The sequence below is a fragment of the Clarias gariepinus genome, chromosome 12, assembly GCF_024256425.1.
Source record: "Clarias gariepinus isolate MV-2021 ecotype Netherlands chromosome 12, CGAR_prim_01v2, whole genome shotgun sequence".
Taxonomy (NCBI): Eukaryota; Metazoa; Chordata; class Actinopteri; order Siluriformes; family Clariidae; genus Clarias; species Clarias gariepinus.
Window position 1 is genome coordinate 19000001 of NC_071111.1, and position 13351 is coordinate 19013351.

The window sequence follows — 13351 nt, forward strand, 5'->3', positions numbered from 1 at the left end:
CGCTGATGAAAAGAGTGAGAGACATAAAGAACAGCAGTCTCTCTCTCTCTCTCTCTCTCTCTCTGTGTCGCAGACAGTCCTACATTCAGGCTGACTTTAATCATTCCTATTCAGCTCTGTGTGAAAAGAGACAGTGTCCACCAACCCGGAGTAAAACAATGCATCAAACACACACACACACACACACACACACACACACATTAAAAATCCTGCATCCACATTACAATCGTTGATTTCCCATGGCCAAAGCACATGACTGGCAGTCAGTCTACTCTCTCTCACACACACACAGATATTAAGACCTTGGTAATTAGTAAACTTTTAAGCATGTGGCTGATGTGTGTCCATGAGTGTGTGCGCGCGCGTGTGTGTGTGTGAACTCCCACATTGTTCCAATGCCATGGCTTCCTACAGAACAAACTGACATTCTCAGAGCCTGCGTACACCACCCAGGGGGAGGGACACCAGAGAACTGCACACACACACACACACACACACACACACACACTCACACAAAGGCCCCATCCGACTAAGAGAAGATAATTACAATGATCAGCTCAGCCAACATGAGTTCACCAGGGGGGGGGGGGGGGTGAAGAAGTAGAAAGAAGGGGCGGTAAGAAAAATAAAATTGGTATCATTTGTTTAAAAGAGTAGAAAGCTGCTGCTGTTAACACACACACACACACACACACACATACACACACACAAACTGGTTATCAGTGAATATATGACACACAGTGCTGGCTCTGATCAAATTATTCCTTATAACAAAATCAACCGCTGTTGCAAACTCAACACAGCAGTTCAGCACACACACAGAAACACAATAAACACGCTGCACGCTCACACAAAATACCAGCAAGACATCTTCACCATGCTTCTCTATACAAGCGCTCTGAGAGATTCTGGTGCTGTTAAAATCACCCTAAATCGGTTCACATGTGAGTGCCAGTCGTGGTTGATCAGATGCCAAGTTAATAATGTCTTATAAGCCACTGACTTCAGAATATTCTTGGACAAATGTCAACAATGATCACAATTATGTGATTAAGAAAAGAAACAACAACCGACTTTTCTTATCGGGAAATTTCTTGTGAAGGTTGTAAGGTGTAAAAGCAATTTTGATTTACAGGAGACTTCAAGCACAGTACAGTAAAGAGACTTAGCCGTAAAACATTTGAACGGTGCAAAAAAAAAAAAAAAAAGCTGTACATTCATAAAATTATGATCCCGGCCAGGGTGGCTCGGAGCCCACTGCAGTCGTCCCTGTGAAAATTCAGCAACTGATCCTTGAAAATCACCAACTTGCAGGAGGGACGCATTTGTCAGTGAGAACTATAGACATACTGTAGCTGGGAGTTATTGCCACATCCCCTGTACAGTCTTGACCTCGATCCAAGCCATTTTCTCATGTTTGGGTCATTTAAGGAGTTCCTGGGAGGCCAGTATTTCAAACATGTAGCCGGGGGCCTAATCATGGCTCTGGCATACTGAGAAAACTTTCTACCTTGATGGTATCCAAGCACTTGTGAAACACTGGGATAAGTGCATTAGTGTAGCTGTGTGTTATATAGAGAACTAAAGAAAGTTTTTACATAACTGTGTAACTAGTGTCATTCTGCACAATCAGTGGTCCCGGTTTGACTTGAACGCCCTTTGTATTTGCTTAAGCTTTGGAATATGACTAAATAGATTCAGATTTCATTGTATGTGTACTATGGCTGGAAAATATAATGATTTGACATCGTTATAAATAATGCCACAAGATATTTTTTATAGAATATATTTTATATTTTTTATTTTCAAAAATACATAGTGAGTGGAAGCACATGCTTCTCTAATTTGCTGTACACTGGATGTGGCACGTGAGTGTATTAATATAGGAATAATTATATAATATATTTGGTCATATCTCCCAGTCCTAGTCTGTACTGTTCAAATAACGCAAGCAAAGGCACATTTGTAAAGAGAATTCGGAAGAACATTTTCCGGCAGCTTTCGCTGGCTTTTGCATGTTCGTAAACCCTCGATGATATTTTTAGACGAGGTTAGACAGTGCAGGTTTCAAACTGAATCACTCCTACATAGCCGAAACATTGAAATGCCTGTTGATAATCCAGTGGATCAGAAGGGAACTAACACTATGCATCACCCTACACAACCCACCCGCCCACCTACACACACACACACACACACGCACACAAATGGATGCAAAGCCACTCAGCCAGATAATTACAGCTGTGTCCTGCTCCATGGCGAGGCTAAAACACACACTCGGAGCTGTCGTCGCTAACAACACTCATTAAAACCAACAACTCCGGGGTCAAAGGAAAGGTTGTAGGATGCTAAGAACAGCGGACCGCCACTCCAGCGCCTCTTCAGCATTATCGCAATCCCGACGATCTTTCTCACTCTTTGTGAGTGCATGTGTGTAAACGCAGGTGCGTGGGCGAGATTATGCGCCCTTCATGACCACTTCCCACTCGGTCTCGCTTGGCTGTTGTTGGAGTCCAGCCCATTAAAAAAAAAAAAAGAAAGAAAGAAAAAAAAACCACTCATTTTTTTCTTGTACAAGACAGCCGGAAGGGAAGGAAGCAGGCGAGGAAGAGACATGAGCGAGAAACTGAGGAGGTGGAAGAAAGAACGCTGTGATATGAAGTGGTAAGAATCAGCCTAAAAATGTCCAAACCTTGCCAGCTACAGTAAGTGGGATTCTTTCACACAATCACACAATACGGCCCTGATCTACAGAGTCGTTCTATATTTGCGTGACGTGATAAAATGGACACGAGTCCGATCACGTCTACAGTTGTCAGCTGTCAAAATGTCCCTGGTGCACCTGTTCCGTCAGAGCAATAACAAACAAATACGAACACGCGCTCGACAAATGACAGCAAAGGAAATGTAAAAGTTCCCTCATCATTGCATTTTAGCCAACAGCACAGAAATGACTGCCCTAATCAGAGACTGTTTCATTGATATAAGAGTAAACGGAGATTAGACGTATGAAGAAACGATGATTAGGTTCTGGTTGAATGAGGCTCCTGTTTCGCTGATAAGCCTACAGAGACTAATGGGTATTATAATGATCAAAGTAATTACAGCACAAGTATTTTAACACTAATGGGTTGTTTCTTCATAAATATCATACCGTACAGTATGTTCGAAATATACGGTGCTGTGCAAGGCCTGAGCCACCCATGACTTTTTTAATATTTTGCTCACAAACAGCCAGAATTTCTTTTTCAGTATTTTCTCATGTACGTCGTCTTGAGGAATAGTTCTTCCCGAATTGTATTTATTTTTTGCCTCCCATTTTCAGACCAGTCCCTACAGTATATCTGACCAGTTGCAAAGGAATGTTTTTTTGCTTGTTTCTAATAAACCAGGTGCAGAGGATGCCAGGTGATCGAACCGGTGATAGTAGTATAGTCTACTGGTGATGCTGAATTCTGCGTGGTTGGAACAGACGAGAGGGGAAATGAGGTTGCTGCTGAGGTTGTTACATAAACAACCAATTTGTACCTTGCAGCCTGTAACAGTAAAACATTTGTTCTCATTTATTGAATGTAATCTGCATCATTTGCTTATAATGATGGATGGCTTAAGACTTTTTCACAGTACTGGCTATGCCTTGGCTATAGATATAGATGTAAATATATTGTCCATTAATAAATAATAAATTACTTTGTATGTATAAGGCTTGATAAAACGGTGGAATTCAGAACAGACAGGAAATAAATCAGTATAAGCACTGAGGCTGTGTTTATAATGTATATACTACATCCTCTTTATTATTCTCTAAATGCAAATAAAATCAATAAACAGTGGTTGCTTTTATAGATTAGGTGCCGTGGTGATTTTATTTTTTTCGAAAATCTTCCAGTGTAAATTACCTTACATAGTACACATAGCCGATTATGTATAATATGTAGCGGAAAATCATCATGGGAAATTCACGCAGCCTGACACAGGTTTAATTAGTTTTCACTCTGCTCTGCATATCAGTTGGATGCCATTATAGTTACAATTGTCGTTATGGTTACAGCTCGTACTGTATGTTCTTGTCCCTTTCACCTATAACGTTAGTCTGTACTTTAGCAAATCAGTCATTTATTGTTCTGCCGTAATATATCAAACCAGGAAATCCTGGCCTTGAACATGATTTGTGTGGGTACACTATTTCAGGTATGAAAATGTCTCTGTGAATGAGCTGTAACTATAAATATATTATATAAAGTACTAGAAAGACCAGTACATATGGTATATATACCTATCACAGGTCATATGTCATGAGAGTAGCACAAAAGGGTAAATGCTGCAGAAATGGACTGAACCAAACCGCATTGAGAGTCGAGATCCTGATTTTACCTCTCTGTAATTCTCTATTTTGTTGCCATGGTGGCATTTTTCTGAGCATGTCTACTTTACGAGTGAATTTCAGCAACCTGAGGTCCAATCACTGACGAGAATTTTTAGAACGTGGGGGCGGAAATGTGCAGATAACACAGATATACCATAGATAAGTGAGGCAGTGAGCATTGAGCTATGCTGCTAATGAAATTAGCTTCCCGCATGGCTCACTGCTAATTCAATAAAGGCAACAACTTGTCATTGTTATTTAAAGTAATTTTCAATGTAATCAAGTGGTTTTAATAAGCACACTGCCTCTCATTACAGACTCACTGAACCCGTGTGTTGCATGTGTGTATATGTGTGTGTGTGAGAGAGAGAAAAAGAGAGAAAGAGCGAGAGAGAGAGATTGTACCAGACTTGGTTGTGTGCATGCATGTGTGTTAGATGTGGCATATATATATATATGCTCAGCAGCCAGTGAATCATTTTCAGACTGAGTGTGTGTAGGAGGCCGTGAACTTTGCGTTATTCTCTTTCTGAGAAGGCCGAGGGAAACATTTACTCGCCCTTGTTCCCCATCTCTTCATATTACTGTCAGATTCAGATGAAGACATATCAGTCGGATGTGTAAAACGACACACACACTTCCTCGTATCGCTGTAGTAGCGGGGACTGATTGTTCTCATGTGCACGGTAAGGCCAGGCCCTCGAATTCACATGCACTTTCTGTACTGGATAGAAATCTTTGCAAAAATGTAATAGCATTCTCTGATAGATACATAGACCTGACAAATCACACACACACACACACCCACACACACACAAATATATCAGTTCTTTTTGTTGAAAAACAAAAACTATGTGCTTCAATAAACTTCCCTTATGAGGACTAAAATTTTTTAGACACCTTTAGTCACAACAAGGTTAGAATCAGCAAGATGTCCTGGAAAATATATGAAGAGATCACACTCATTTCTGACCAGTCACACACACACACACACACACACACACACTGAATCATTGCTTGTGGTTTTACATAAATACCCAACCCCTAAATACTGTCCCCTACATAATTCCCTTGTCGGACTAGAAACAGGATGATGTTCCCTCAAATATAGGAACACACGCACACACACACACACACACATTCTACCTTAATGCTTCATTATACAAGCTGACAGTACGAAACTAAACACAGTCGCTTAACACAACCACAAACGTTTTGCAAGATGAAGTTTACACAACTAGCCGTTTAGAAACCAACGCTGCGAGAGAAGCTTTTTTCGCCGGGAGGTTCACAAGTTCTGGAATTTTCCAACACGATGCAGGTCGCCCTAACTCACTAACCAGTCCTCATTACGACCAGCCACATTACACGAGTAATGTATTATCAGCTAAAATCTTCTGAATATTATTTGAAGAATACCAGCGAGATGTAATTGTGTTCCGCTTGCCTACAATGCCACAACAAACCCTGCGATAGGAATCCCCAGATGAGATGCGCTGGATTCATTGTCATTTTATCTCCCTTTGCTTTACATATTATTAAATAAAACTGTTTATTTCCGAAGCTAATTTAGTCCGAAATAGAAGAACGACGGAAAGAGAAAAGAGTGCGAAAGGAAGGTGAGATAATGAGGCCGTTAATCAGATACAGGAAGCATACACACACACACACACACACACACACACACACACACACATATACAATAATACACACACGCAGAGGGGTTTGGGCTCATTAGCCAAAAGTGGTCTGGGTCTTCTGGTGGCTTCATTAGCTGTTAAGGCTGCCACTGAGCGCTGTTAGAGAGGGGAGGAGGGGAGGGGAGAAAAGAGCGAGGGATGGAGGATAGGGGATGGAGGGAGAGGAAAGAAAGACGGAGAGAGGCAGACGAGCTTAAGCTGGTCTTTATTAAGAGCTGAAGCTTCACTAGCGGCTCAGCCACCTAATCTAAAGCCTCCACACTCTAATAAAACAGAGCTAGACAAATAGCTCTCCATCCATCCATTCCTCTGCTCAAGCCTCGATCTTTTTTCGAGGCAAGAAGAGAAAGAGAAAAAGTGTGTATTCCCAAAAACTTTATATAAAATATGAGTCCTTAGTAAAGGCATATGGAGATATGGTACAAAAAAAACAGAGACATGAGATATGGCATGAGAATTAAATAGATATGGTTGTACTGTATGTGTCATCGCTTTGTTCTGTTGTTTGTGCACGTATCATGTGTGTTGCACGCCACACTCTGACCTGGTTGTCAGGAAAAATCATTTAACCTAAAAAAAAAAATGGGAAAAAAGAGAAAAACTTCATAGATAGCTCTCCGTGTCGTCTTTTCTACCCTTGATCTATTTTCATAATTCATCCAGGAATACTGCAGCGTCCCAGTTTACGGAACGAGCTTCCGTCAAGCTGCAATCACACACACACACACACACACACACACACACACACACATATATACGCCATATAATATAAAGCCATGCAATAGGTACAGGGTTGAACTAACACCTGCTGTGTGTTACAGTTCTGAATGAACTTGTATGGGACTGAACCCAAGTCATGACCGGAAGAGTGAGTTTAATACTATGACCTCATATTAGTTAACTGAAGACTTTAGGTATCATTTCTAGACATAATATTATGGCTGGTGACGGCTGTAAGACGAATTGTGTAAAAGTGGCATGGTACAGTAGGTGGTAGCTGAACTCTGGGGATTTCGGGTTCCTTCTGAAACTGAATCATCGTCATGATTGTTCCAAAATTAGCACTTTCGACCTAAAGTTAGTCGAGTTTTCTGTTTAAAAATTGTATTCTGCTGTCAGAAACATACCTATGAATTAGGATCGAAGACTATATAATGTACAGTATGTATGTGTGTGTGTGTGTGGGTTTATTTTTTCATTTCCCATATGATGTCACATTGAGCTGAAATCCAGTATCCAGTCTGAAGTTTAGGTTTAGCCTATTTGTCTACTGTGTGTGTGTGTGTGTGTGTGTGTGTTTCTACACATGTTGTTCACAGCAAGTAAATAAGATAGGTATGGATTACTAAAATGAAGCTACCCGCTCATCTGGATTATAAACCCCGTTTGTCGGGAGGAGAACATCTGGATTAAACCCGTTAATCGGGAATGGAACATCTGTCTCGCGCGCGCTCCTCCTCTTCCTCAGCGCGTGAGCTACGCGATGCTGCTGCAGCACCACGTCGGTGCCAAGACAACTGCCCCAGTGCAACTGAGGGGCATTAAAAGTTCCCCCATGCGGGGCGCAGGAGGAGAGAAGGGTGGCGGGTACAGGGTTAAACTAAAGCCCGAGTCTTGGACAGACACACAAAATCACCCACGTAGAGGAACGACATGACAGCACGCGCGAACGAAAGTGCGGTAAAAAAAAAATAAAAAATAAAAAAACAACAACTCGGGTGTCTTTAAAGAGGATGCAGTGTGCAGATCCTTCGGGGTAAAAGTCGAGGGGAAACTCGTACGCACTCTTCTGTTCAGTAAGAGCTCGCGACCGGGACATCATCGTCCCGCGTTCCTGCGGAGCGCGCGCACATCACGAGCTGCAATAAAGCACAGGACACACACACACACACACGGTATTTACATCGCCGCTTACCGTAACACGTTCCAGCTCTTCAGAGGGTCCAGGTCCGAGATTATAGAAACCATGGCTGAGCGAAAAACACTAGCGGAGATAAAGAAAGAAATAAAGAAAGAAAGATATAGAGATAGAGAGACAGAGAGAGAGAGAGACAGAGAGAGAGAGAGCTCTGGTGGAAGGAAGGGAGGGAGAAATGCAGCGGTGAGAGGGTGATCCGGTCCGGTAGTCCGCGTGCGGGCGACGGAGAGAGTGAACGAGCTTCAGTACAGCCCGATAAGAGCTGAGACACAGCCAGAGCCCTCCCTCTCTCTTTCTCTCTCTCTCCCTCTCTCTCTCTCTCTCTCACTCGAGCTGCCCTACATATTCAGATATAACATTTTGTACAGAAATCTCATGTTAGACCTGACAAGTCCTAATTCATAAAGCTCTTTATTTTTTTTCCCCACATATATCCACATATTATAAAATCTAATCTAATCAAGTTGACTATACATTACTTTAACATAAATGCTAATAATGAATAAGTAATACATTAATAAAGTAACTGAAATGAGGCAGCATGGTGGCTTAGTGGTTAGCCCCGTCGCCTTGCACCCCCAGATTTCAGGTTTGATTCCCGCCTCGGGTCTATGTGCATGGAGTTTGCATGTTCGCGCCCCGTGCTTGCTGGGTTTTTATCGGGTACTCCGGTTTCCTTCCACAGTCCAAAGACATGCAGATTAGGCAAACTGAAGTTCTCAAATTGCCCATAGTGTGTGCATGTGTGTGTGTGTGCCTCCTGAGATAGGATCCGGGCTCCCCGTGTCCCTCCACAGGATAAAGCGGTATAGACCATGAGTGAGTAAGGAACGATGAGTACTCCCTCGTTGTCTATACCACTTTATCCTGTGTACAGGGTCCTGAAGCCTATCCCAGGAGTGCGAAGAAGGGTACACCCTGGACAGGGTGCGAATCCATCGCTATGCACATATACACACTAGCATGCACGCTTATTCACCCACTATGGGCAATTTGGGAATGCCAATTAGCCTAATCTTCAAGTCTTTGGACTGTTGGAGGAAACCAGAGTACCAGGTGGAAACCCACCAAGGCGGGAATCAAACTCGAATCCTGGAGGCGCAAGGCAACAGTGCTAACCACTAAGGCACTGTGCCGCCCAGCTGCATAAAAAAAGTAAAAAACAAAGGTGGATCAGGTGTCACTCAGAAGGCTACGTTTTACAAAATGCAAAGGAATGTTTCACTGTATCCTAGATGCTTTTCCACATGCACACACAAACACACACAGAAAACACTATGTACAAAATGCATCCTTCACTTCATGTCACTTTGTGTTACCCGGAGTCTGACAGGTGACCAGTAATTTCCATTTCAAATGGTCCATTCGAATAAACAAGCAGGGTGAAGGAGGAGTAGAGCCTCGTCATAACAGTAGATGAACATTTAACAATGTAGGCCATGGGTAACTGTAAAACTACTGTTTCTCATAGGATATACAGTGCTGGCTTGTCTCTGTCTGTAAATATATAAATAGTGGTGCTTAAAACGAAAATTCATTCAATTGTTTACTTCATTCAGTAATTTTCAGCACAAACATCATCCTGGTCAGAGTCCCAGATATAATATATGTGAGTCAGGAACGCATCCTGACCTGGGTGCCAGTCCATTACTCAGATCCGCAATTTGCTGTAGCCAATCCACCAACAACTCATGCTTTCGTAAGTGGGGGAGAACCCCAGAAACTCAGAGGGAAACACCACACAGAAATTATGAGAACTTTAACACCTCTCCTATTATACTAAACTTTCATCCTTCTAACACTCAGCATTACTGCTGACCAAAATGACCATTATTAAAAGTGCTAAATAAATAAAATTTAATTTAATTGAAATTGAAATCAGTGACCATGGAAGTGTGAGACTATAGTGTCACCCAAAAGACATAACCCCTATTACAGAACAAAGCTTCAGTGGGCCGGAGTTGGACTTGATCCTATACCAAAAGGTCATGGGGAGAAAAAATAATGTATTTAGAGTAATAATGTTAGGGTTAGGGATGAGGGTAATCCTTATAGGAGGATTTGGATTAGACCCAATGCACTTTTGGTTCTTCAGTGAGTATTTCATGTTATATCAGGTTGCCACCTCATTCCTGATCTATTATGTCTATATTAAGATAATTTGGTGTTCAGGTTTTGTATCGGACCTAAGAAGGTATTGCATCTAACAAATTAAGGAAAACTTTTAGCGACCTGTTTAAATCAAAAACTCTAAATAATTAAAAACGTTTAATATACAAGCTTCTGCCCTCTTAAATGGTTATGTTTAAATGAAATATTTAGTTATTACACGTTTTTATTTATTGAGTTTAGGATGGATTACTTTTTTATGCTCTTATGCACTTCTAAAAGTGTTTTTTTTTCATACAGAGCAATATGCAATCAATTGATCTAAAGCATATGCTCGGTTTAAATGAACTCACGCTCCGCCTATTTACTTCTGCTTTAATTTAGCAATATACAATCAATTGCATTTGCTCATCATGTTTCTAGTTCTGCCATAACCTCCAAAATGGAAATAGCACAAATGTTACTCATTTGCCAATCGATGCGCAGTTATAGAACTCCCAAATTACATGTGCAACCTGGGACCACAAATGTTCAGTTGTTGAGGTAAACACAGACCTAGTTCCTCATCACATGATGCGACCGTTCATATCTGACAAGCCCTACTTCCTGTGTGACACATGGCCACATCCTGTAAACGGCTGCCGCTCTACCCGTTTCTAAATTAAAGCAGAAGTAAACAGGCAGAGCTCGAGTTCATTTAAACTGAGCGTATGCGTTAGATCAGTAAGAAATCTGTCTGCGTTGGTTGCACGTTGCACTAACGTGTGTCAGTGTGTATTTGTTTTTGCATTGGTTTGAAAGAGAAGGAGAGATGGCGAAATGGTAAAACAGTGCCAAGACTTACAGATTGCAACAGCAGAGACGCAGAAAGGAAAGAGAGGAAAGAAAAACAATAAAGAATTAAAAACGAATGGATGCTAATTTGGGCCAGATTGAAGTTAATATGTGTCATACAAAGGCTAATCGGCATCATGTGAAACATTCTGCTCGGTTATTGTTGGTTACTTAGGTTTTTTTTTTTTTTTTTTGGTTTTTTTTTTTCAATGATGTCACATACTTGCAGTTCTGCTGTTGGAGGAGTTTTTCACTTCTCATTTCTGGCCAGCTAAGTGTGTATAGCCAGATACTGAAGATGGTTGCAACAGGGTGGTCACAGAAGATACACACACACACAAGTGAGTTCCTGAAGTCATCTGGGAAGGAGCTTAATCTATAGAATAACACAAGCTGGTGTGTGTGTGTGTGTGTGTGTGTGTGTGATCTGGGTTTTCCTCATCATGGCCTGTTGACTTTCATTCACAAAGCATCATGCACGTTTAACAGCCTCTAATCTCATTAGTCGAAGTGGACAATCAAAGCATAGACACAGAGAAAAACAGCAAGCTGCTCTCACTAAGGCTTTGAGAGAGAGAGAGAGAGAGAGAGAGAGGAATGTGAAGGAAAGAAGGAGATGAAAAGATTAATGCGTTCTCCAGCTCTTTCCCATCTTCCACAGCGACACATAGGCTTACACTAGCCTGAGGATCTAGCTACAAATGATATGCAGTGTGATCTGTGCTCCTAATCTAAATAAATTATGTCTAACACAAACCTCCCACAGTACGTCTCTCCCCCTGCTTCCTCTCTGCGTTCATTCGGCTTGAAAAAAGAATGAGGCAAGTGGAAAAAAAGAGGAAAACAAAAAACTAACAAAACAAAACAAAAAAAAATACGTGTACTCGGGTGTGTAGATGAAATAAATATGGGGGGATTATTTCATAAATGCAATCTTTCCTTCCTTTTGTAAGCCATTTGATTTCCTCAAATAAGCCCCAAGCCATCTGCCCACGTGTATATTGTCTTTAAAAAGCAGACTTGATGAGAATTGCTGTTCTGCGCTTACTGCCAGAACAAGCAGAGAGGATTTTAAAAACATAATTATGAGTGTGTGTATGAGTGCATTGGAAATAAAGGTTAACTGAAAAGACAACCTTCTCGCTCTCGCTGTCTCACTCTCTCTCCTGCATGCACACAAACCTGTAAATTATGCAACACCAGAACAATCCGCCTGATTTCCTCGCTTTCACACGTCTGTGTTCTTTATTCAAGTGCAGGTGTAAAAAAAAAAAAAAAATTATATATATATATATATATATATATATATATATATAGTGTGTGTACTGATGTTTTATCTGGGGGATAAAAGGTTTTCGCCGCACTTATAATAATGATCTTAACCTAATAGAACATTCTGTGGATTCAGGAGAATCGCAATGTTAAACTCGGAAACACACACCATTGAAATGTTTTGCACTGAGCCTACATTCTCGACAGGTATTCAGATGTAAGCTCGACCTTTATTTGCTAATCATAATGTAAGTATGGATTTAAATGAAAGAATTCAAGGAAAGAATTGGAGGATCATGATTTCCTGTAATAGCTTATCCCAAAGTGGATTTATTCCCCTTATACAACTGGGATTTGCCAATAATAATATAGATGAATTTATTAACGAATTAATTACTCATTCTCCATACTGCTTATCCTGTGCAGCAGGGCCTAGAGCTTGCTCCATGGGACTTGGGGCACTAAATGGGGTACACCATTGACAGGGTGCCAATTCATTGCAGGGAACAAGCATACATGCACTCAAATACACACAGACTATAGGCAATCTGGAAATGCCAAATAGCCTAATCTACAGTGCAGACTCCACATGCCAAGATCCGAAGCTTGGATCAAACCATGGAAGTGCAAGGCCACAGTAATAACCATTATACCTCCAAGCCACCTTAATGAATTACGTCATCCTTCGTGTATTATTATTATTATTATTATTATTATTATTATCTAATTTGGCTACCCGGCTATTCCCACCTTCCATTCAGCTCTCCCGTATTATATATTACTATGAATTAGCTGTTTCTATAGAAATGATGACATGGTAACATGGTGACTTGGTAACATGAATTTTTTTTAAAGTTACACTTAAATAATTCAATCAATCACTCACTCACTCAACGTCTACAGTATACTGCTTTATCCTTTTTTCAGGTTCTCAGGGACCTGGAGCCTATCCCAGGAGACTTGGGACACGAGGCAGGGTACACCCTGGACAGGGTACTTAAATAGTTAAGCTCATTAAATTAATTAAAATATTTTACAAAAAATATTATTTACGGTACAAAAATACAAAATGCAGTTTTTGAATGATGCTTTCATTTATTAAGGGAAAAAGTTGTCCAAACCTGCCTGTCTCTAATCCTAATAACTTTTTGT

The 13351-nt window shown here is 40.9% G+C and overlaps 1 protein-coding gene across 1 annotated transcript in view; it reads right to left on the reverse strand.

Moving 5' to 3' along the window:
- The window catches only part of celf2 (cugbp, Elav-like family member 2), a 175325-nt gene extending 167068 nt beyond the window's left edge, over positions 1–8257 (reverse strand). Inside the window, exon 1 of the mRNA XM_053508469.1 lies at positions 7982–8257. Coding sequence (XP_053364444.1) covers positions 7982–8034 — 53 coding nt within the window. The 5' untranslated portion in view covers positions 8035–8257. The remainder of the gene's footprint in view (positions 1–7981) is intronic.
- Between the last annotated feature and the right edge of the window lie 5094 nt (positions 8258–13351).